Raw genomic sequence first — 26,497 nt, forward strand, 5'->3', positions numbered from 1 at the left:
CCCTGTTAATGCACCTGGAAAAGTAGCGGAAGATGGCTCAAGTGCTTGAGTCCCTGAACCCACATGGGAGACCTGGAGGAAGCTCCTGGCTGTGGATAGGCTCAGCTCTAGCTATTGTAGCCATTTGGGGACTGAACCGGCAGATGGAAGTTCATATTCTCTCTCTTTCCCCTGCTCCTCTCTTTTCATCTCTATAGCTCTGCCTTTCAAACAAATTAATCTTCAAAAAAAAAAAAAAAGAAATGTAAATGCAAATTAAATAGCACTATTAGTGAAATGACTCTGAACTCACTTGGAATCCATTTTGGTCACCTTTTTGGTGAAAAATTCGTCTACACCTTCATCTACTCTCCCCATCAGACCGTTCTGTTCACCATCTTGGGGGATCACACTGGCAGCACAGACCTGCGGACAAACAGATGTGACGTTAATACACAGTCAGCGTAAGTCAGCAACACCCGCGGCGTGACTCAGCGTACTGCACCGAGAGCCAGCAGAGGGACGAGAATCTCTAGAGCAGGTCACCACGGATGTACCACGGAGAAAGACACGGCGGCGGCAGGGTGCGCGAACTCGAGACACTGGTGCCTGCCGGAGTCCTGTCCACTACTGCATCTGAAGCAGCCCGGGCCTCACTGCCTGTGATGGTGGCTGTTCCCAAAGACAGAGTGGCAGGAATTCCCACTGAGGTCTGAGCGTGACAGCCCAGGCGGCCAGTGCACGGGAGGCTGACTGCTGGGGGCGCCCCTGGCAAATGCCAACAGCAGCTTCCTCAATGGCCACTCGAAACTCTTGGCTCTTTCCTTTCATGCTTGCTGGAAGAGCCCAGTTTGCAGGCTAAGAACACTGGTTCACCTAAGCCAAACGCCATAACTTCCTGCCCCCGAGACTGGCAGGCACGGCAGTGAGGTACAATCCTGACCGAAGAGGCACACAGGGGACTGTGCTGGGGGACTCATGGGCAGGGTTCCCAAGGTGGATGGAGTGTGTCTTCCCTGCGTGGCCAGGTGCGAGCGCTGCAGCACCCAGCTCACACGTCTACAGCAGCGACACAGAATGGCAGAAAGTACCCGGGCGAGGGGCTGGCACTGGGGCTCAGGGGGTTAGGCTGCCGTCTGTGGTGCTGGCATCCTATATGGGCAACGGTTAGAGTCCCAGCTGCTCCACTTCTGATCCAGCTCCTTGCTAATGTGCCTGGGAAACAGCAGAAGATGGCTCAAGTCCTTGGGCCCCTGCACCTGCATGAGACCTGGAGGAAGCTCCTGGCTTCAGCCTGGCCCAGCACCAGCCATTTTGGCCTTTTGGGGAGGAAGACCTCTCTCTTTATATCTCTCCTTCCGTCTCTCTGTCATGCTGTTTATCACATAAATAGATAAATCCTTAAAAAAGAAAGGAAGCACCCAGGTGCCCATGCTGTGCTGCTGAATGATAAATCAGCCCCGGATCATGATACTAGGTTTTTTGTCAGTTAAGAAAAATCAGTATTTCTCATTGTTTAAGTCACTTTTACTTGAGCATTTTTTTAAAAGATTTTATTTATTTATTTGAGAGGTAGAGCTACACAGAGAGAGAAGGAAAGACAGAAAGGTCTTCCATCCGCTGGCTAACTCCCCACCTGGCTGCAACAGCTGGAGCTGCACTGATCTGAAGCCAGGAGCCAGGAGTCAGGAGCTTCTTCTGGGTCTCCCATGCAGGTGCAGGGACCAAAGCACTTGGGCCATCCTCCACTGCTTTCCCAGGCCATAGCAGAGAGCTGGATCAGAAGTAGAGCAGCCAGGACCAGAACCGGCACCCATATGGGATGCCGGCGTGGCAGGCAGAGGATTAACCTACTGCGCCTACTTGAGTATCTTTTAACTGCCCATTGACTACCTGCCAATGAATAACATACAACCCCGCTGGAATGGGCCTTGAACCTTACACCGAGGAATATGGAGCCGACTTCGTAGGTGGGAGAAAGTTAAAGCAGCAGTCCCTCCAGCCTGTGTTCCAGGCAGAGGACTCCAGCAGAGCTCGGGGGACAGAACACAGGCTGGAGATTGCCAGTAGGAAGACTGGCCAGGGGCTCAAATGAGACTCCCATGGGAATCCATCCTAATCTGGAGGTGAGGAGAGACTGCCCAGTGCTGGAGAGGTGAGAATGGAATAGATGGGGTTAGCCAGGAGGAAGAGGAAGGATTCCAGGCAGGCCGAAGGGTGCATAGCCCTAGGGTACGCAGAACAATGAGCCGATCTGGGAAAGAACAAGCCTGCCTTCCCGGTGAGTGGCGCGCGTGGGATCCCGGGGCAGGTATCCAGCAGGCCGTCAGAAACCCAGAAAAGCTGGGGAGAAGCCATGCAGAAACTAGCCTCCATGTCAGCATGTCTCTGAGAATAGACGACTCATGGTGGGACAGTCAGACGCCGGATCTGCGTGCCGGGGGGGTGTGAAATCAGTATCTTCTGGAGATGGGCCGTGGGCCACTGAGGAGGCGCGTGCGCGCCATGCACGCTGGGGAGCACCCATTCCCACAAGGCTTGGGGGAGAGCTACTTCCTGCGATCCTGACTTGCAGGGCTCAGTGTCCTGAAGGGACGTGGGCTCACGTCTTCAGGTGGTCACTCACAGACCTCTCCTTTGCTCTACCCCATGATCCACCTCGTTCAACGGGAAACCTCCACCATGAACACGAACTGAGTTCATGTTTGTGAAACGCTGGAAAGCGGACAGCAGCTGACAAAGGACCTGGTGGAACCGGGATAATAAAAACAACCGAGCTCATCTCAGCAGGGCTTTCCCCCGGACTCACAAAGTCTGGAATTCAGTTATGAAAGAAATAAAGCTGCACAACTTTTCACTACGAAAGACACAGCAGTTCAAGCCTTGCTTGTGTCATCATTTTCCCTTTTGAAAAAGGATGGCGAACGGAACCTCTGTAGCAGTCATAACCCCCGAAGTCGGTACAGAGCTTGGGAGTTTGCCTGCGTTCTGCATGCAATTATTTCACCTGCACATCCACTCTTTGAGCTGAAAAGGAAAAGTTTCATCCGGGTTTTGCTTAGTCACAGATCAAACAGTGGCTCAGCAGGTGACGGGCACCCACACAGGTCACCTGACGGACGGAGGGGGGAGGAAGTGATCCCAGGACATGTGATCCTAACAAGTGGCTTCCTCCCAGGTTCCTCTCCAAGAATTCCTGCCTAGAAAAATTAACAGCTGCACAAGAGGTTCTCTGGGGATGTGGAGAAAGAACCTCAGTGGGTGTCGGGGACAGAGGTGCAGAGTGGAACAAGGCAGTCAGTTTTCCCCCAGGGCAGGCCAGGCTTTAGGGCTGGGATGGACCTCCCAGCTGCCCCAGTCCAACCCTGTCGTTTCTGAGATAAAGACGCTGAGAGTGGACAGTTCAAGAGAAGTCCATCATCACCAGCAGACCTGCGGTGAGATGTGGTTTAAAATGCATCCGTTAAAATGGGAAGCAGGAGGGGACACTGGCCTGGAACAGGAGCGGTAGAGAAGCTGAAAACTGAAATGAACGTTGTTTGTGAGAGAGTCCAAGGCCAGACACACGTGCTGTTCTGACTTATTTTCTTGCTAAAGGAAAGGAAAGGACACACAGACCTCAGGAGTTCTCAAATCCCATTTGATCGTAGTCTTTGCTGTCAAGGAGAATGAACTTCGGACAGAAGGGCAGTGCAGCTACTGGAAGGAGAGAGCAGAAACTTCGGTCCTGGGCTGGCAGAGCCACGTGCGTGACACTCCCAGAAAGCTTTTTGCAAATAAAATCTCTACCACTGCTATTTGAGGGGAACAAAAGGCAGACTTTGGCACATCTGCTGTGTAGGTAAATGCTGAGAGAATAATCCGCTAATGCTTAGAAGACAAGCCAGTGGCTGTGAGGACTGAAGGCAATTCTGACCACCCTCTGTGTACCCCCGGAATCACCAGGACACACAGCCGGCACTGCACCTGCATCTTTTTTTTTTTTCCCCGACAGGCAGAGTTAGACAGTGAGAGAGAGAGACAGAGAGAAATGTCTTCCTTTTTCCGTTGGCTCACCCCCTAAGTGGCCGCTACGGCCGGCGCATTGCGGCCGGCATGCTGCGCCAATCCAAAGCCGGGAGCCAGGTGCTTCTCCTGGTCTCCCATGCGGGTGCGGGGCCCAAGGACCTGGGCCATCCTCCACTGCACTCCCGGGCCACAGCAGAGAGCTGGACTGGAAGAGGAGCAACAAGGACAGAATCTGGCGCCCCGACCGGGACTAGAACCCGGAGTGCCGGCGCCGCAGGCGGAGGATTAGCCTAGTAAGCCCCGGCGCCGGCCTGCACCTGCATCTTGAAGAGGCTGCTGCCAAAGCTCTCCCAACGCCTTCATAGGTTGGATGGAAAGAGAGGGCCAGGAAGTAGGGACGGTTAGGGGCATGAGTAGCTCTTTAACTAAACACATCCAAAGACTGCTAATTACTAAGTTGACTCACTGTGGAATGTTCCATGCATCCATTAGAAACATGGAAAATTGATAAAGGAGATAGTCAAGCAGGAAACCGAAGGAAATGTAATGAAAATGAGAAAAAAAAATTAATGCGAGGGGATTGATAAGATGATTATTTAAAAAAACAAACAATAAGAGATAACTACAAAATTAATCAAGAGTAAACACACTGCAATGCATCAGAGGGGCCAGTGCTGCATATAGCCTAAGCCTCCGCCTGTGGGTGAAGCCACTGCCTGGAGCGCTGGCATCCCATACGGGCGCTGGTTTGAGACTCGAGGGCTCCATTTCCGATCCACCTCTCTGCTATGGTCTGGGAAAGCAGTAGAAGATGGTCCAAGTCCTTGGGCTCGTGCACCCACATGGCAGACCTAGAAAAAGCTCCTGGCTCCTGGCTTCGGATCGGCCCAGCTCCGGCAGTTGCGGCCATTTGGGGAGTGAACCAGCAGATGAAAGGCCTTTCTCTCTCTCTCTCTCTCTCTCTCTCTCTCTCTCCCTCTCTATTTCTCTAAATCTAACTCTCAAATAAATAAATGTATTGGAAATGTATGAGTTAGGTATCAATACAGGAAATACTAAAAATACTTAATAACAATTTTATAAACTACTTGAAAAAGTAGACTAAGTGGACACTATCTGATGAGAAAAATATAGATTATCAAAATGTATATTTCTCAATATAACTCTCTCAAGACTAAACAAAAGAATTCAAATCCCTAGCAGAAAAAAAAAAAAAAATCCCAAAGACGCATCACAAACACACAGCACACAGACAACGCTTTGGGCCCAGATGGCTTCCCAGAAGGGTAGCAGACAATCTCTATTATATGAAAACTGTTCCAGAGAACAGGAAAGGCGAGCTCCCCAGCCAATCATAGGGAGGCAGTATAATTCTTAAACCCAAATCAGATGGACAGTCTAGCCAAGGAAAAAGAAAGACAAATTACAGGCTTCTCATTTACATGGCATCTTTTGGGGAAAAAAATGGATTTCAAAATGTTTTTGCATCAAAATAAACCTGTCTTTTAATTTCATTCTTTTTCTACAAACTTTTTGAGATATCCTTATATGTGCATAGAAGCAAAACTCCTAATAAAATACTAGGAAACAAAGTTTAGCTGTATATTAAAGCAAAGTAAAAATGTCCTAAGTAATAGAGCTCTAGCATTATGAAAATCTGTTACTGTGATTCACCACCATTGCAGATTAAAGGGGAACAAGATCAACCTCAACAACTGTTGGGGGAAAAAAATCAAATAAAACAATCATTTACCAAAAACATTACAAAATTAAGAATGCTTTTTCCACTGAGGAAATAATGGCAGACACTGCACCATGCCTACCCAGTATTTATTCTCTTGTTTACTTGGCAGCAACATCGTGATGTATTTACAGTACTGATGCAACCACTTATCTTCCCAGATTCTCTTGCAGCTAGGGATGGAAATGGGTTCATTTCTAGCCAGTAAGATGTAACCCGAAGTGCAGTAGGGCTTCTGGGTAAATTCAGATGGCCTGATGAAAGGTATCCCTTTCTTCTGTCTGAAATACTCTTATAAAAACAGTTCATAGGCTTTGCCTGAGAGTGAGCCCAGCACAGTCACCTGGATGATACAGTCACTGCAAAGGTACAAGCAATCGTGTAACAATCAGTGGAGGAACAGAGGCACAGAATGTGTAAGAAGAGAGGCAACATGGTCAATCCTACTCAAGAGTTCCACTCTGCCTTGAATGGCTTTTGTAAGGTCGCTTAACCAGAAATACCCACAGTGGACTGTGACGCGAGCAACAACTAAACTTTAATATATCATGGCCACAACATAACACAGTTTATGTATAGAGTGGTCAGCATTACCTAAGATACTATACGCCCTCCATTTTCTCTATTATGCTCTTTCACAGGGTTCCTGGAACATTCTAGCTCCTTCAAAACCAGATTTCTACTCTAAATTTACTCACATGAAGCTCCATTCCCAAAATTTCCTGAAGTGAAAACTTCAATTGAGGAAATAATTTTTGAGTATGAATTTTTATAACATTAGTTTACTTGCTCCTTAATAAATATGGGTGAGATATCCCCAAATCAAATAGCTAAGAATGATGTACAATCAGTTTCTGGAGATTTTTTTTCTCTTCCTCTTCCATTGTAGTGTGGGAAAGGCAAAACAGCAAGCAAAGGAAAAGCAAACATAATACTTAACATTGCAGAGAGTTAGTGTTAATAAAATGGAAAGAGTAGCTTTGAAGAACAATACTTGCATTTAATACAGGGCTGTATACTTAAAAAAAGATTTATTTACTTATTTGAAGGCAGTTAGAGAGGGGGGGGGGAGGAAGAGAGAGAGAGAAGGGAGGAGAGACAGGGGAGAGAGAGATCTTCCATCCCCTTGCTCATTCCCCAAATGGACACAACAGCCACCTCTGGGCCAGGTTGAAGCCAGGAGCCGGAAGCTATCACTCAGGTCTCCCCTGTGGATGGCAAGGACTCAAGGACTTGGACCATCTTCTGTTGTTTCTCCCAGACGCATGAGCAGGGAACTGGATTGGAATGGGCACTCATATGGGATGCTGGCATTGCTGCAGGTGGTAACCCTCTGCACCACAGCACCGGCCCCTGGGACTCTACACTTTTTCTATTTATTCATCTTGACAGCTCAAAGTTGTGGACAACGTTTGTTTTTCAGAAACAAATGGGCTCAGGCTCAAACAGAATGGGTGAGCCCAGGGCTGAGTCTTACATCCTGTGCTTTATACTACCATAAAAGGTTAAATTCTGACTGACCACTGTAATATCTTGTTCAAGAGTTTTGAAATACATACTGAGTGAAAAAAGAAAATAAGTGATATATGTTGTCTTTTGTTATCAAAAGTAAATCACAGGTTAAAATGACTATGGTTTGATCCAAAATTAAATTTCTGTACCTTCTTAGTTTCTTTTCTTCTTCTTTTTTAAAGTTATGTGCTCTTTGTATTTGCACATATATCTTGGCACAAAACTCAATGGCGGGGCTTTGAGTACTGGCTGCTCCACTTCCAATCCAGCTCCCTGCTAATGCATCTGGGAAAGCGGCAGAGGACAAGCCGAGTGCTTGGGCTCCTGCACCCATATGGGAGACGTGGAAGGAGCTCCTGGCTCCTGGCTCCAGATTGGCCCAGCTCCTGCTGTTGTGGCCATTTGGGGAGTGAACCAGGGGATGGAAGAGCTCTCTGTCTCTCCTACCTCCTCTGTCTATAACTCTGCTTTTCAAACAAACAAATGTATCTTAAAAAAAAAATACTCAATAGCATTACTATTTTGGGGCCACTTGACCCTGACCTGTTGTCGTCACTTAACTGAACTTTGCTTTCAAGAATTCTGACACCTAGAGGAGTTAGAGATCAAGCAAAGTAAGCCAAGACAGACTTAGGGTGAACTGATTTAACTCAATCCTAGCAAGAAATGCAATGGTAATATTAAATGATTGTCATCATTAAACATTAGTAACAAAAGTAAGCCATGGGGCCAGCGCTGTGGCGTAGCGGGTAAAGTCCCTGCCTGCAGTGCAGGCATCCCGTATGGGTGCCAGTTCAAGTCCCAGCTGCTCCACTTCCCATCCACCTCTCTGCTATGGCCTGGGAAAGCAGTAGAAGATGCCCAAGTCCTTGGGCCCCTGTACCCGTGTGGGAGACCCGGAAGAAGCTCCTGGCTCCTGACTTTGGATCAGCTCATTTCCAGCCACTGCAGCCATCTAGGGAGTGAACCAGTGGATTCAGGATCTCTCTGTCGCTCTCTCCGCCTCTGCTTCTCTGTAACTCTGCCTTTCATATAAATAAATAAAATCTTAAAAAAAAAAAAAAAAAAAAAAGGTAAGCCTTAATCTCCATCTTCTCACCCGAAACCTGTGGTTGGTGGTTCTTGTGTGGCAGCCTCACCAAGTCATTAGCACTGTGAATCTATAAGGCAACCTATTTTCAGTATCAGCCCCAAGGGGAAGCCTACTAACCTCATGTCTCAGTTTGCAAAGGCTCTGGGGAGAAGCAGGCCTATTCGGAGCTGTGGCTGTGGTCCATTCTTTTGGGACCCCCCTTTGTGCCACAGAGTCCCTAAGAGGGAACAGCCTCAGGGGATGCTGGCCCTGGAAGTCCTGGCTTTTCTGGGACAAGAAGACGTCTCTAGACTATGAGAGGACTTTGAAAAGCCCCTGGGAAAGTGGGACTGAAAGACGTTTATGTTGGTGCCAGAAACCATTGAAATCCATGCTCAGTTTTTCCATAATACACATTTTCCATGAACGTTTTGGGAAGATTCCTCAAATGCAAAGATTTCAAGGGTTTTTGTTGTTGTTGCACCAAAATAAACCTACCAATTTCCTATTCTACAAACCTCTTGAGGTACTGTAGTGTGCGGACAGAGTTCAGGAAACGCTGCCCCCAAATCTGGCTCTTTGGCAACTGAGGAAACAGCACAAGCCACAAGGTCGCTCTCACCTTCCCCTTTTCCTTGGAGGCAAGTCATAAAACTTTCATTCCATTTTGACTATGACCCTATCAGAATAAGATCAGAGTCAGCGAATTCTAAAGGCTTCCATAGCCCTGGCAACTCATGACTAGAGCCTAGGGAGATTACTGACGCCATGAACAGGAGTGTCAAATTGTTAAGTCAGCAACAGGAGTCACTGTGTACTTACACCCCATGTGGGATCTGTCCCTAATGTGTCGTCTAAAGCCAAGTGATGCTATAACTAGTACTGAAACAGTATTTTTATACTTTGCATTTCTGTGTGGGCACAAACTGATGAGGTCTTTACTAATTATATACTGAATTGATCTTCTGTATATAAAGAGAATTGGAAATGAAAAAAAACAACCTGGTGTTAAAATGGAAATGGCATAGAAAATTAATTAATTTGAAAAAAAATTATGTAGGATCTCTGTCTTTAATGTGCTGTACATTGCTATTTAATGCTATAATTAGTAATCCAATGGTAGTTTTTTCACTTTATGTTGCTATATGGGCAAAATGTTGAAATCTTTACCTAATATATACTAAACTGATCTTCTGTATATAAAGAGAATTGAAAATGAATCTTTACATGAATGGAAGGGGAAAGGGAAAGGGGAGGGTTGCGGGCGGGAGGGAAGTTATGGGAGGGGGGAAGCCATTGTAACCCATAAGCTATACTTTGGAAATTTATATTCATTAAATAAAAGTTTAAAAAAAAAAAAAAAAAAACTTTCATTCCAGAGGTGTGGCCAACCCCAGAGGCAGGAGCAGGCTTCTCTCTGAAGACACAGGCCCCAGGGAGGAAGCAGAACCTGAGACTTTCCCCCAGGTTATCCCCATCAGTTAGAGCCCTGCTTATCCCCTTCAGTTAGAGCCCAGCCCTCTGCCCAATCACACGTCTTCATGGCCGCTCACTCTCCCCTACACCTGAGCGTCAGACACAGGCCTCCTGAGCCTTCATGCCGCAGGCTCTCACACACAAAACATTACATACATCCAGCAGTCTTTCCCCTCGTCAATCTGTGATCCTAGCAAAGGGCGAGGAACGAAATCTTTGCTCCCCTGCAATATTTAGAAGCCTCATCCACTGCGACCCGGTCAGAGCCTCCTTCCTTGTTTTGCAAACGTACAAAGACAAAAGTACAGAAGTCACCAACTCAAGGGGAAACTAAAACCAACATTTCACATAGAAGTGATACCATCAATGGCTCTCACTGGAAAGAGCCAAACAGAACCACTGACCAGTAACAAACTCAAACTAGAGCATGGGGCAGTGTGCACTTTTCCACAGCTGCAAAGGCCTTTTGCTTGTTTTTAAAAATGAGAAGGCCTGGGTGTTCAGCCCAGCAGTTAACGAGTGCGCATCCCACATCGGAGCGCTCAGTGTGGTTCCCAGTTCTGCTCCTGTTCCCGTTTCCTGTTAACATGTGCCCCACCCCCTTCCCCTCTGCTGAGGAGCAAGAGGGCCACGTCCCCTCTGGTTCTTGTCTTCTTTCCTTTGTAGCCAAGCTGAGGCAGCAGGTGATGGTTCAAGTGCTGGGTACCTGTCACCGACATGGAAGACCTGCACGGGGCTCCCAGCTCCGGGCTTCAGCCCTGGTCTAGCCCCGGCCACTGAGGGTTCTTGGGGAGTCAACCAGTGGATGGAAGATATTTCTCTCTCTTTCTCTCTCCCTCCCTCCCTCCCTGTATCTCAAAAATTTAAAAAAAAAAAAAGTATATTCCTCAAAGATTATGTAGTGAAGTATAAAAAAAGTTAAAATCAAGTAAATTGGAAAACGATGAATGAGAGTTTTGCTTGTGTTGTTCAAAAAGCTGTCATTTTGATAGCATTCTGTGAAGCTATTCAGATTCAGACAAGGGAAGTAAACCAAACACAATTAAAGCCTGATCTAAAGAAAATGAGTAAATTATTGATGAAGTAGGCAAGTTGTGGTGACATTCATCCTGCTACGTGCCCAGCATCCACTCCTACAGAGCGGAAATACTGTGGAGTACCTACTACATTCTCAACCATACTGAGCACTGAGCATCCTGCCACAGATAATAAATCACAGGCCTGCCTACACAGAACCCAGACAAGGAAAAACTGAGAAAATAATGCATGGCAACAGCTGCAACGGAGTAAACACTGGGCACTGGAGGAGCCAGGGCCTTCAGGCTGTGCACGGTGAACACTCTCCAGTCACGCCAACAGCTTGGTGGCAGCAGAGACACAGACACACAGGGCTTCCTGGAAGGAGTCTTATCAGTGGAGACAGCGGTTATGGAAATCAAGAGGCGGGGCGGTAATGAGCAAGGGCTGCAGGATTTGAGGATCGGAGCCCAGGACGAGAGGAAGGGATGGCTCACACAGGTGAAGAGCAGGTGACCAGGACCACAGCCACGGTTCTGACTGGTCAACTGGTGACACTCCCCGCGAGCAGGGGCTGCAGAAGGAAGGAGGGAGGGAGTTCCAGAGGAAGAAAGGCTCTCAGTTTTGAATTTGTTGAGCCCAACATGCTCCAGGGCACGCAAGTGCAGGAAGCAAGTGAGTCCCTGAAAATCCAGAGTTCAGCCGCGAAGGGTGCAGTCAACCACACAGAGCCGCAAACCACGGCTCAGACAACATCACCTGGCAGCAAGTGAGACTTCAAGGCCAGGCGGAGGCAACGTGGAAAGGTGGGCAGAAAAGAGGGGGACGACTCAGACCCAGGGGAGATCACCTCTCCAGAGCTCTCCGCACCAAGGAAGGGCTGAGTCATTAAGAAAGAGCCGAAGAGAAACCCCAAGATCGGGCCAGGAGTGACCTGGGCAGGGCAGTCTCCAGGGTGCGGGTGGGGCTACAGATGGAAGACTCTGGTGGGTTGTAAAGGAAAAAAGACAAAAGGCATAGAGACATTTTTTCAAGAAGCTTGGCTATAAAGGAAAGAGAAGACAAGAACCAGTGGGGATGTGGGTCTCTCGCTCCTTAGCACACCATCCAGTTCCTACTAGAGGAGAAAGGGTGGGATGCTGAGCCACAGCTGGGGCCCACGAGGGCCAATGCTGTACACGTGAGTCTGCAGGTGCCATGCAGGGGCTGCAGCAGGTGCCCAGAGCACGGAAGCTGGAGGCAGTATGTGCACGCATCCCAACACCAAAACATCCAATCACAAACTCCTGGGCAGTTATTTCAAATCTTTTCACTCAGACACTGCAAAACGTAGCTGATTTCTCTCACCCACATGTCTGCCATCTCTCTATGAACTTCCAAGGGCAGTTCCATTGTGACAAGGTGGCCGCTTCTCAGGATGTCCCCTCCAAGAGGACTGAGCACCAAGTGGAGCCGGTGGCGTGCACATCCCACGGAGGGAGGCTCTCTCTCCTCCGCCGGAAGCTTTCCCAGGGTGCCAAGCATGTTGGCCATCCTCCCCGGCCCCCTCCCACCTCTGAGAAGGGAGGGAGCTCAGCGCCCACCTACCGCGGCTTGGCTGGGCTGCTGCTTCTTGTTCCGTTTTGGCCGTAACTTGGTAAAGTGCTCCAGTTTCTTCCCCTCCTCGGAGGGCAACTCGGAGATGAACCCTGAGCTTCGCTTCTCGGGTCTGACGCACGGGAAAGGCGGGTCTTCGATGTGGATGGGCACCTCTTCCAGGGCTTTATCCAGATCAAACTCCATCTCTGAACCACAAACAAAGCCCCAGGCTGATGCCCAACTCACAGGCACAGATCACAAATGCCCAAAAGTTAACTTTAAATCAGGAACAGTGACTACCTGTTCACGTAGCACCTAATCCCTTGTCAGTGTTTCCCCAGGGTGTCCCTAAGAAATGGCCCCCAAGGCTGAGGCAGTCCCAGCCAGGGTTCCCCAGTGTTCCCAGCAAAATACTCACCGAAGGCCCTGGACACGGGCCGCAGCATTCGGCTGTGGATGCTCTTCCTCTTGGATTTAGGAGTCATCTAGCAACAGAAATAAACACATACAGCACTGACACAGGGAGTTACAGCAAGCATGCCTCTCAAACCTCAGAACATTCTGGATCAACTGTTTAAACTCAGTACTTGTTTCCTCTCTTTGCCGGTGGCTTGGGATCCTCCGCCAGCCTGCAACTGAAAAGACTGAGCTGATAACATTTTAATTTCAAATGATTCCGTGAACTTCTTTCTTTTCTCCCCCAGCCTAGACAAAAACCTATTTATAGAGCAGGAAAGAACAATGATAGAGAATTTAATTCCACACTGTGCACCAGGTAAAGAAGGCCTGAAGAACAGAATTCAAAGACTGAAATGCAGTCCCAAAAAGTTGAAAGCACGGTTATTCACCGTTCTCACTGTGGACTATCACTACGACATCAAAGTAAGCGACCATGAACTCTGGGTGGCACTTCGACAATTGAGGCGCTTTAACTCTTTGTTTCACAGTTTGTCACCAAGACTGGGGTCATTTCATTATGGGCAAAGGGCAAATGGGGAAAAGTGAGTTTATGAGCCCCCATCTGCAGACACTCCTCAGGAAGAGGTCTTTGATCCTGCCAGCACCTTAAATGATGAAATCCAAACCCAGAGCAAGGCCAAAACACGCGGGCGTCTTTCTGGCGTTAGCATCAACTGCTGACCGCATCGCCTCCAGCTCACAAAGGTACCATCTTCGCCCGCAAGAGGATCACACAGATGTCAAAGCTGCAGGGATTCGTCGTCGTCGTCACGTACACAAATAAACTCAAGAATGAAACCAAATCGCAAAGACCGAGGCTCAAGCTGTCAGGAGGAGCCGTGCCAGGGAGAAAACCCAGTGATGAGAGGAGCCCGGCACCCTTGCTACCGTACCAAGCATTACCAACAGCCAGCTGCACGGACTTCAGCACTGTTCACACTGCTTTGATACAGGCAACTGGCGTGTGTGTAAACTCAGAACAGAACAGAACTGAGGAGACAACTTTCACTGAATAGGTCAGTCTCTGAGACTTCGCATGAAACAGTCGCTGCTTCACAGGGTAAACCGGTCCTCACTGGCCTTTAAAACAACTAACCTGGCAGTCCGGACAATTATGCCAGTTCTAATAATAGCATCCCTTTGTTCTTATTTATTGACAAGAGAAAAGGGAGAGATAAAATCATGAGAACTGTATTTAAGTCCAGAATAGTTTTCCAGAGATACAAAATGAATTTGCTAATTTGGTTCTTCCAAAGTTTTGCCAACAGCAGACTTTCTGAAGACTATCTACGTATAAAGCAACAGGCTCTGTGGGTTCAATAAAAACAGTCAACACAATACAACTGGAAAGGAATCCAGTTTGAATGCATTTCTTCCCAAAACTGGCCTTGCAGCTGGCTGAAGAAGTTCCTGGCCTATCTTATCTACTTACAAGTGAAAGCTCTGAAAATAATTAAGTCTCAAGAGACATAAACTACCAAAATATATACTATGCATGGTCATGAAAAATTCTTTCAATATTCTAGCTACCTTGTACAAAAACTTGGTATTTACAGGGATCAAAAAATAGCTTGGGATATAAGTTCCATCAACTGCATTTAGACAGTCACAAATAAACAGCAAAGAAGCTTTAAAATGCATGAACTAAAGATGCCTTCCGATACTGCTTCCCTGTAACTCATGACTGGATTTTATAGAAAGGGTATTCCTAGGTAAAAACAAACTGGCTCAAGTTTCTCTCTCAAAATCTTTTCAAAAATGTCAAATGCATGAAATTTATGACATTTAAAATACACAATAACTTTTTAAATATATGAAAAGGAATATAGGTAAGAGAATAAATATAACATATAATACATGTAGAAGGAAATCCATTTGCAAATTGATGTCCATCTGTAAAGGGATCATTCAGCTCAACCTATTTTTTTTTTAAAGATTTATTTATTTATTTGAAGGGCAGAGTTACAGACAGGGAGAGGCAGAGAGAGAGAGAGGTCTTCCATCTGCTGGTTCACTCCCCAAATGGCCACAATGGACAAGCCTGGGCCAGGCCAAAGCCAGGAGCCAGGAGCTTCATCCAGGTCTCCCACATGGGTGCACAGGCCCAAGTAGTCAAGCCATCTCTGCTGCTTTCCCAGGCATAGTAGCAGGGAGCTCGATAGGAAATGGAGCAGCCAGCACTTAAATTGGTGCCCATATGGGATACCAGCAATGCAGGCTGTGGCTTGACCCAGTATGTCACCGTGCTGGCCCCTCAACCAACTTTTAGAGACTTATTAAGAGACAAACTCATCAGAATTTTTGGTGGTTGATACTGATCAGAGGGGAACTAATTTCTTCCTTTTGATCTTGTTTTCCTATGTCTCAAAACCTAGTATACAAAGCTTGACGGTCATAAAAATGCATTCCAAAGCATCTCACTGATTTCCTGTGTTCTTTACAAACACAAATAACCTTTTATTGCATTTCCCATAAAACTCTTCCACTGTCTTTATCATATCTGTGAGTCCTCAAGTCTTGCCATGTTTGGACAAAGCCCATGGACTTTTGCTAAAAGAGAGAACTTGACTTCAGGCCAGTGGCTACAGTTGGTATTAAGAATGCAATTCTTTTTTTTTTTTTTTTTAATGTCTTCCTCATGGGGTTTAAGTGTAACAACAAAGAGGGGGAAAATAAAACGTTATTTCAAAATTTCCCTTGGGATTTTGTATTTCTGTAGTTGTGCATAAAATACAGACTTATTAGCGCACTCTTACAGACTTAATTCTACAATCCCGCTACCTGTAAATATAAAGCAAGAGGAAATGCAGGAGTGACTATGATCGTGCACCTCCGTGTATATTTAGAGCGAGTTCTCAATGTTTCTCTAGAAATCTGCTTTGCCTGCATCCCTCGCAGCTTCTGGGCTGATGCACAGCATCCTGCAGAAACCCTGCCCTCACCGTTGTCTTCGCCATCATTAGCTCTTTCCCTCTTTCGGACCAAAATGACCTGTTTATTTTCTCAGACTGTTCTCGGTCCTCTTGAACTTCCCCAGACATCTGTCAATTCTGAAGTTTCCTCTGAGTCGGGGAAATCCCAAGTCAGAGGAAGAGGACGGTGAACCCAGCAGAGGCCTTCGTGTAAATCATGCCATGGTTCACACGGTGAACGGGAAGCCTATACCAAATTAACTTATCTTGAAAAATGCATTTTGTGAGTAGAAGCTAATGTTGAGTACCCACATCCTGAACACAGATGAGGAAGAATGTGTTCAATCTTTATTGTGAAAAGTAATGTTGGACCGCAACCCCAAAGACAGACTGCATCTTCAATCCAACATCACAAACCACCCACAAGTCCCTCCCACAACACACAGTGAGAACTAGCACCAAGGCTCCATTTCTAAGACTCCAGAAGCAGCATCAACTCCTACTGCACTCTGAACTCTTCACATTTGATCCAATCATTTATATCAAATTTAAAACGATTCTGCCCGTAGCTGAAAGGAGATAGGTCCACTTGTATTGCAATTTAAAGACTAAAGTTGGAACCTCAGAGACAATGCAGTAGCTTTTCCTATCAAATATACTTTAAAAATGTACTTCATAGGCATACTAATCCTTGTAAGAGTGAGAGTTTAATTGCTTATGCTGCCACAAAATAGGATGAGGTGCTTTCCCTGTTTGCTTTGCCAAGTTTGTGCAAATAATAATAAATAATACTCTCATAACAAACTCAAGAACTCATAATTACAATCTACCAGAGTTGTAAAAAAACTAGCACTGAGAGGCAGATTAGAGAAAAAAAAAAAAAAAAAAAAAAAAAGAGAGAGAGACACATTCCAGTACAAGAAGCAAATCATGATGCTGACTTTTTACCATCCTGGACCTGAAACAAGTAATATGATAAGAATCAGGAAAAAAAAAAAGTTGGAAGTTTAAGTAATCACATAATTTATCATCATCATCATTATTATTATACGAATGGCATAAGCACTTTTCCCCCTCTGGAATGTTCCACATTTAAATGTTCCCCCTCTTCAATGTTCAACACTCTCTTGCTTTTAGGCACATGGCTGGGATATTTTAAATTCATCACTGGTTTTGTTGGCTGAACCACCTTGCAGAATGTAATCTTGTCTCTAAACCGCTGCCTATTTCATTCATGATCCACAGATGGGTGACCACACTAATCTCCCGGGAGCCCAGCCAGGCAGCGCGGAAGCAAATGGAGCATGAGAATGTCAACCAGAACAGCCAGAAACTGCAGAGCCACCAAAAATACTTACACTTGTACAGCAGAGAGTCTCCATGCAGCAAAAAGAAAGGAAAAAAACATGAATGGAAGAGAGACAAAGCACCAGCATTACTAAGAAGGGGGAGGGACAGAGACCATTCACAAAGAAACAGGAAAGCTCAGAGACATCCAAAGCTGTCACAGCAAAGGAACAAGGCAACAGTGAGGCTCAAATTTTAGGTTTTAAAGCATCCAGCATAGCTTGTTTTTAGCTGAAGCACAATTATAGCTTGAAAAAAAAAAGGCACAGAAATTTTTCACGCAGATACCATCTCTTTTGCTACATGGGTACAAAGTGCCATTTGCCAACCCCACAAGGCACGGATTCCATTTGAGGATGGGGACATCATCAGCTGCAAAGACCCAAGGTGGATGGAACACCGGCTGGGTTCTGGAAAACCCTGTGCAAGTTGTGGTACTTGGACTACAGGTAGTCCCACAGACAAAGCAGAACCGTGTATTAGTGGGACTGTGTATTACGGCATGGACAGGTGTCCTTTCTGGGCTCCCCTTCATCATTCTGGGCTCCCCATAGCATTTTAGGAGCAAGAGCTCTACAATCTCCTGCCCCCTCAGTCATCACGGCTTTTCAGGAAAGGATTAGATCTAGCACAGGGTAATCGAGGATTGAGGACACCTTATACCTTCCTGGGAATTTAGGTCACTTTACATTTTACATAACTAACTTTTAAAACGCCATTAATCATCATTAACAATTGTTGGGGCATCTTCTTTTTTCTGGGATTTTAGGAAAGAATGTTTAAAAAACAAAACCCTGCAATTCTAGTTATCAAAACGTCAGTCTTGGGAAAGCATAGTGTGGGGGCGCTGGAAGAATCCTCTCCAGACACACTGAAAACACCAATTGTTCTCACTATACAGTGGGTTTAATCTGTGCACACAAGTGGCTTGATTTTCTTAAGCATTCCCCAACCACTGCCACCACTGTCATCCACAGCACCTGCTTGTCAGGAAGGCTTCTGGTAATGTCTGACAGTGTCTCAGCCTGCAGACTCCAAATTTCACACTTTATTAGGCAATTTTCTTCAAATAAGACTTGTTTTATGATCCAGTAAATTAACATGAAAACAGTCTTGCTGAACGAAAGGGAAAAAAAAAAGTAAAATAAAACATACTTTCAAGATTTCTTGGATTGCCTGACACACAGACACCTGCCCTGTCTCAACATGCAGCCTCCTGGAAGCTTCTGTCGAAGGTGTGATTATGGATACATAAGTAACAGAGTTACTACCCATGGTGAAGCCCCAGAGATACCTTTAGGCTTTCCTCCTCTTGGTGAAAGGTCAATGAACATCACAAGCACTCTGTCCCAAGGATCCACCCAAAGACCACCATCAGTGAGGGTGAAGAACCTTTCAATAGGTTTGACTTTTAAACTGACAGGCACACAAAAAAGTCCCTATAAGGTGGGAAACCATGGCAACAGGCAGGAAGGAGGATTCATTCATCCCTCGCCCCTCTCCTCCTGTACATCTTCTGGGACTCATTTAGGCTACAACGATCCACAGGAGGGAAGGGGTGGACAGAGGCCACTGTACGTCTGACACTCACAGCCCTGGCTGCAAATCCTGCCTCTGCCGCTTCCCAGGGAGTGAGACTCTGGTGAGCGTCTGTGCCAAGTCAGGCCTCAATTTTCCAGTCTGTAAAATAAACTATCGTAAGGAGTAAACTAGCAAATGAGCACACAGTGCAAGGTGCAGTACCTGGCATGGCTACGCTAAGCTCACCTTGGGCAGGTCTGTGCTCATTTATATAGATGTGGGAGAGCCCTGTCCGGTGAACTAGGTTACATAATTTAGTATTTCCTACTGGAGTTCCAGGTGAGTCAGAGCTAAAAGAGAACCAACACGTGTTGATTTAGAACCTCAAAGAGCTAACCAAATCGTACTCTGACGTGTGTGGTTTAAAAACAATTCTCGTGCATTCCTGTTTTTGAACGTCGGAGGCGGTTTAAAGCTTGGGGCTCTTTCTGCAGGGACGGCTGGACAGCCTCCCCACAACACCAGGAAGGGAAGGCACATGCAGCCGAAACTCTGGGAAAGCAGCCGTACACCGCTGGGCCCCAGGAGGCACAGTCCACACAGATCCGGACGTGTGCCACCCTGCTCCCGAACACACCATTAAGTCTGCCCTTCGCGTCAAACTCATTAACTTTCCTATGCAGAGTACCAGTTACACCGGAATCACAAGGTGAAGACAGACACACTCAGAGAAGCCCTGGTGAGGGGCTCTTGGATCACGGAACTGTCTATTTTGACATGAAAATGGCCCATTTCCCTATTTTCTGCGTCTGTACAATTTTCTTGATGCAAGAAAGTTGCAGTTATATCTTCCTAATTTTACTGTGTTTTCTATAGGAAATCACTCAATTTTTATTCATGTTTTTTATCTTACAATTGATGTAAGAGTGAAATTTCACACTTGAATGCTCTTTAAAAACCACAGATAATTTGTTTTTCTTAGCAACTGTCCAGAGAATGAAATTATCTGGTACTGACTTTAAGCAAATATCTTACGACAGAAGCATGCAATAGGGCGGCTGGCATGAAGCATATGTATTAATCAAGGTCAGCTATACGTCCCTGGGGCATTGTAATAAAAAAGGACAATGTAAGTACCTATTTCATTGTTGGGCACACGGTTACTCCCATAGCCATAGAAATATGAATAGCATTTTAATGTTTCATTGTGAAAGAACAAACAAACCCCCTGAGCATTATACCTAAAAGGGACATTTTAAGTCTAAATCTTTGGAGAATCCATGTTACAATGGAAAACAAGAATAAGGAGGAGATTTAAACACCCTTTCCAGAATGGCCATCACAGCTCAGTGGCTTCATGTGCGTCATTAAAATCAGCCTCAAATACTTCTTGTCACACATCTGCTCTCTCCATAGACTACTGGGGGCATAAAGATGACAAAAATCAATGGTTAACAACAAATCAACCAACACCAGCAACGAAAACCAGAGAAAATCCTGTAATAAGTCGTTTTACATTTTTTAAACAACTTGAGTCAAGTAAAGTATAGAGTGCCAGGAAATAAGCAGCTTGGGTGATTTCACAGCCTGGTGACCTGGGATTCTGGCTGGAGGGCTGCAGTAATCAGTCCGCAGTCAGCGGGGCTGGTTCTTGCTGATTTATGGTCACACAGCAAGTGGTTCAGATCTCAGGGACTCCTGATCTCTTCTGAGACTGGGTCGTAAAATCCCTTATCCTAACTCCCCAACTCCAAATAGAATCTTGGGTAAAGATGGCTGACCACTAAACCTCTGTGAAACTTGGTCTGGCTTGGAAACTAAAATCTTTGTCATGGTCAGTTTAGCTGCTTTTAACTAACGTCCCTTCTAAATGAATTTGCAGGTGCGATTCTCCAAGAGAATGGATTCTCAAGAAGTCCTCTAAATTACTGCTGCATCATTTCCACAGTTACCTTCTCCTAACTTCAGCTCATCATTCTTTCAAAAACCCTCCATTTCACCTATGAGAAAATCTGTCAAAAACACTGCAATATCATTTGTCATTTTTTTCCACCAACTTTGATCTCATGTTAAGATGAACTAAGAATTTACAGCTAAGCTACAGTGAGAAGTTGGGAGTACATTTTCTATCAAACAACTTTCTCATCTACCACTAAGAGGACATATTTTATAACAAAACAAGAATGGTTTGAAGAGCATCTGGGCACAGTCACTTATCTATTGTGCTGATTTAATCTCTCATTGATGTTCTCCAATACTACAGTTTCAACATCAGGTATGTGCACACTGGTGGCCAAGTCATTCAGTGACCTGGTGAGCACAGACCATGCAGTGCACAACAGGAAGCATCACTCCAGTTTTGTTACAGTCACTACAGAGAATGCCCTGCAACCTTTTGTAGGAAAAAGCAATTATGCCCATGCTGAATTGAGAACAGCTCAGATCTGGCTAGGTGGTCTTCTCTTTGGGCAAGAGAAATGATCACGTATCTCAATTTGGATACCCAAATGCTAGGTCTAACACTTGCAGCACTCGTCCCCAAATCAAGGTTCTACCTTTAATTGGCAAACAGAGAACCACAGGGTTGTAGCATGGGGGCTGATCCAATCCCTAAATCAGCCGCAACTTCCTCGTATTTTTTTTCTTCTTACTTCTGTTCACTCAGCTTTAACTTTCGATTTCTATTCTATTAATTTAATCTTTAATATTAATTTGGCACCCAAAACGTTTCTCAAAGAACACAAATAAACCCAACACATGCATTTATAAAATTTTATATAATCTAGACTAGGATCTATGTTAAAGAAAGCTTCTGGCCGGCGCTGCGGCTCAACAGCTAATCCTCCACCTGCGGCACCGGCACACCAGGTTCTAGTCCCTGTCGGGGTGCCGGATCCTGTCCTGGTTGCTCCTCTTCCAGTCCAGTTCTCTGCTGTGGTCTGGGAAGGCAGTGGAGAATGGCCCAAGTGCTTGGGTCCTGCACCCGCATGGGAGACCAGGGGAAGCACCTGGCTCCTGGCTTCGGATCAGCGCGGTGCGCTGGCCGCAGCGGCCATTTGGAGGTGAACCAACGGAAAAAGGAGAACCTTTCTCTCTGTCTCTCTCTCTCACTGTCCACTCTGCCTGTCAAAACAAACAAACAAACAAAAAAACACCTCCTTTCAGCTGTACCTGGAGCATGGGTGGATGGAATTTTTTGGTCTAGTTTTCAAGTGCGGTTTTCGATATGAAATTTTGCCTGATTTTCTTCAGCATATACATCAAAGGCCAAAGCTAAAACCATTTTCTTTACATGTTGATGTTAGGAGACAGGCTTGGATAGAAATTTGGTTTCCGCCCTGAGAGACCAGAAAATCCTAAACACACATTTCAGCAGTGACAGGGATTTCTTTGAGGAATGTTTGGGGAAACTGAGATTTGGACAGGCCAGCTCCGCTCTCGGAACTCCTGCCTTGGTAAGCCTTGCCTCGGGATATCTGGTGAACCCTCAGATTATATCGGGCAAGAAGGAAAACCGTCACACTGAGAGCCAGGGCAAGAAGCACCCATGACTGCACTGGGACTGACCACGTGTCCCATGAGTGGACAGCTTCCAGAGGCAGAGCTGTGTGTCCCCGGGCTGCTACCAGTTCAGGCACAAGAGGTATGGCTTGACTACCATAGGTTAGAATCCCCCTCAATCCCCTGAGAAAAAGAATAAAACCCTATAGGGAAAGAATCCGCCATGGTCATAAAAACACCACCCACAGAACCCACGGTGCAACCTCTCAGGACACAGGCTCTTCCCACTTCTACTGGCCTACGCTTTTCTCTCTGGTCACCCAGACCTACCTCAAGACCAGGAATCCAGCCAAAGGGGACATGGGTAGGGGCATCAGATCTCTATGGGAGTGGGGGCCCTGGATGTGGCTACTCCTTGTCTAGCACTATGCTGTGGAAAAGTGTGTTGACGTAGCCAAGTTCTGGGATGCACATCTGGGAGCAGGTACGGTGGCTTGACCCAGGCATGGCTCTCTACCCATTCACACCTGCCTAGGGCCCCAGAGCCACAGCCACAATTCCCTATTGGGCAGGCACCTCAACCTCAGCAAAAATCAGAAACTACTAATGTCTCTGTCCCTGCCAAGACCTGCTCCTCATCCTGGTCACCTGAAAAACAAGCAGTCAACAGGCAAACCTTGCAGGGATACCTACACTCTGTGTGACAAGGTTCACGGCTTCCCCTCCAACCTCCTCACCTGACCCTCCCTCCTGCCCTCGATGCCCACTGTACCCTAATCTATGACAGCTCCTCAGATTACAACGTTGTCTCGCACCCCTACCAAGCCTCATACATGCCGCTGTCTCCTGTAACTGCACTGACTTCTCCCCCCCCCGCCCCCCAACTAACTTCTTCAAATGCCATCACTCACTGTACCAGCAGTTACTGAGGGCCTTCTGGGTCAGGCCAGGGGGTTGAAATCTTCTTCTGGAAGGATTTCCTGGACAATACCCCGCACCCAGAAGGCCTGGACACTCCGCCTCTGTACTTCCATAGCAACCTGCCTACCTCTCCCGAGGACCTTCCCACATCTAACTTGCCTCTTTATTACTAGACAACCACTTTAATCAAAAAATGAGATGAGGCTCAAATAGAACAAGTTTTTTTTCCTTAATGAGTAAATTAAAATGAAGGGGAAAATGAAGCCTGAATTAAGGTGGAATCCAACAAAGCATACTTCTGCAGGCTCAGAAGACCTCTTAGACTTCTGAGTTTCTCAGTTGACAATACCAGAATAAGGCAAAAGCCACGCCATAGCTTAGCTAGGAGGTACAAAGCAGACTGCTCTGAACTTCCACTGCTACAGCCTGCAACTTATTCTGTATGTATTTGTAATGATGGGGATAAAATAAACAGTGAGCACAAACAGCACCTATATTGGGGAGGGGGTGCTGGTGCTGTGGCCTGCAGTGCCAGCATCCCACATGGGAGCTGGTTCAAGACCCAGCTGGCTCCACCTCTGATCCAGCTCCCTGCTAATATGCCTGGGAAAGCAGCGGCAGATGGTCCAAGTACCACCCATATGGGAAACCTGGAAGAAGCTACTGCCTCCTGGCTTCAGCCTGGCACATTTGGGGAGTGAACCAGCTGATGGAAGCTCTCTCTCTAACTCTGATTTTCAAATAAATAAATCTTTTTTAAAAAATAGCACATATGATATAACATATTAAGGATATTCATTAAAGTAGTCATTAATGGAAACCAATGACATAAAGCAAAAGCCCCCCTTCAGTAAAAGCGATTCCGTGAGGCTCAGAACGGCAGGAGAAAGGGTGACTCCATCAGGCAGAGATTTTCCAGGGTACCAGCTCCTCTTCTCTCCCCACATCTCTGCTCAGTGCCACCCCACCCTCCACTCCAGGGCAGGGGGGAAGAATAAGAGCAATGCAAGGAGCTGCTCTGTGCCCAGGATTGTGGGAAGACTGAAGCACAGCAGGTGGAGTGACGATTGTAGATAGGTTTCTCAAACCTTTTAAACTGTGGCCCATTGTAAGAAATATTATTTCATGCCATATCCCACATGTCTAAATAACTGAAACAAACACTTGGTGTAATTGGCTACTTTATGTTTTACTCCAGATCAGTTCTGTTGTTGCTGTTTCTAACCCTGGTCATGAAATACACTGACCTCATGACTGCATAGTGTGCTGCCACCTGAGGGTTGAAAGATGATTCCTGTCCGAACTCCAGCCTTTCTAATGACCCCATTTCAGGCAAACCCACACACAGGATGTGCACAACCATGCCCTGTGATCACCAGAAGCAGCCCTGCCACTTCTGCCCTCAACAAAGTGAGCAGGATGGGTCACATCCGAGTTCATTCCCCTTCCTTTCCTAGCAAGAAGCCAAGAACATGGGGCCCCCAGTGGATCCACAATAAACATCGCTCAAAGAACGAACGCTCTTCTTTGGTTCAGGGGGACTTCTCGCTGCTCATCACTGCTTCAGATTTCAGAACATACAGCACACCTGTCTCTGCCTCTGGGTTCCTTTGAGAGAGAGCAGTTCCCTTCTTCCAGCCTCTTCTACTGCACCCCTTGGGTAACAAGTCCTCTTTAGAAACCTACCATAGTAGTGGATAATTTGGAATTTTCTGACATGAGAAATGTCGTCGAAGCAAATGTCACTGGGATCCAGGGAAAACGTGAGGTTTCCAGGGTTGGAAAGTGAGGTGAGTTTAGAGGAACTGTCTTATTTACCCACTGGCCCTACTAGACTGTCTCCAGCAGTCACTAAACCCGTGATTACTCATAAAGGACTTATTTTGGACCTCACTAAAATTTCTTCTCAAGAATATTAAGAATATTCCTAAGTCATCTACACACAGGCAATCAGTTGGATGGTTTCTCTTATAAATCTGTGGGCTATTAGAGTTACTCACTTAATTTAGTTCATGAAGGAAGATCAAAATGATCTTTTCCAATTATCCTGTTCCAAGTCATTTGGTGGAAGGGATTTATTAAGTCCTCCCCCTTCTCTTCCATTGAAACTTGGTTTCCCCAGACACTTCTGTCATCCATAGGGGCAAGATGCAGGGTTCTTGCTCCCAGCAAAGACAGCAGAGAGAAAGAAGTCAGAGGGATTTCTTCTGAGGTCTCCCCTGTCTCCTGGGAAGCTCGTGCAGGCCATCAGTACTCACCTTAGATCTCACATATGGGCCGTATCTCTGAGGAGCTCCCTGGTTTAAGGGGCCCACATCAGTTAAATATTAAAAGATAAAGGAGGATCAGGTCCCACAGGAATGAAGAACTCTAAGAATGTGGTGTATGCTGTCAGCAGTTTCACATAAGACTGTCCCCAAAATTATTAGAAACTCTGAGGACCATACAATATTCAGTTTCATTGGACTCAATACAGTACCATATGCAGTTTGAAATTTTCAAATTTAGAAAAGAGGGTTTTTCACAGACAGCTTCCTTAAAAAAGGTTAAAAAGTTCAATCTTCATTTTACAAAGTGATAGCAATAAGAAAGAGACATTACTGCAGCTCAATTCACAATGGCTAAGACATGGAATCAACCCAAATGTCTATCAACTGAAGACTGAATGAAGAAATTATGGGATATGTACACCATTGAATATTACATAGCAATAAAGAAAATGAAATCCGGTCATTTGCAACAAAATGGATGAATCTGAAAAACATCATACCTAGTGAAATAAGTCAGTCCCAAAGGGACAAATGCCATATGTTCTCACTGACCTGTGATAACTAATAGAGCATCTAAAAGGCAATCTGTAGAAATGAAATTGACACTTTGAGAAGCAATGACTTGAACAGCCCTTGTCTTGAATGTTGAGGAACAGTTTTTTTTTTTTTTAAATACTATTTGTTGAACCCTTTACTTAACAGAGTTAATCATATGTGTATAAAGTTAATTGAAAATAGATCATAGAAAATAATAAGAGTGGGAATAAGAGAGGGAGGAGGAAGATGGCTGGAAGTGAGAGTGGGAGGGTAGGCATGGTGGGAAGAATCACCACGTTCCTAAAGTTGCAATTATGAAGTGTATGAAGTTTGCAACTATAAAGGTGTATAGATCTGCATACATTCCTATGGGCTTATTTCTAAAGGTACAGTTTAAAAACTTGCCATGGGATCCCAAATCCCCTTAGGCTAGGTGGTAAAAAATCCATTTTAAGTGTCAAGCTGATCATATAGATAGGATCAAGTGCTAAAGTGATCATATAAGTAGGATTAAGTGTCTGTTAATAATAAAATTAAAAAGGAGTAGATGCTCCAACATGGGAAGCAGTTCACACAGTAGGCTCATAGAATGACAATTGCTTTAAATAGCACTCTGACCTCAGAATCAGACCCTAAGGCATTCTGG

General features: G+C 45.8%; 1 protein-coding gene across 2 annotated transcripts in view; it reads right to left on the bottom strand.

Moving 5' to 3' along the window:
* CARMIL1 (capping protein regulator and myosin 1 linker 1) overlaps positions 1–26,497 on the bottom strand; it is a 318,527-nt gene that overhangs the window by 23,544 nt on the left and 268,486 nt on the right. For both annotated transcript variants that reach the window (XM_062185167.1, XM_062185173.1), the window contains exons 30-32: positions 12,802–12,868; positions 12,393–12,589; positions 293–405 (exon numbers count right to left, since the gene is read on the bottom strand). In XM_062185167.1, the coding sequence (XP_062041151.1) occupies positions 293–405; positions 12,393–12,589; positions 12,802–12,868 (377 nt within the window). The remainder of the gene's footprint in view (positions 1–292; positions 406–12,392; positions 12,590–12,801; positions 12,869–26,497) is intronic.

Source organism: Lepus europaeus, chromosome 3 (assembly GCF_033115175.1).
Source record: "Lepus europaeus isolate LE1 chromosome 3, mLepTim1.pri, whole genome shotgun sequence".
Classification (NCBI taxonomy): domain Eukaryota; kingdom Metazoa; phylum Chordata; class Mammalia; order Lagomorpha; family Leporidae; genus Lepus; species Lepus europaeus.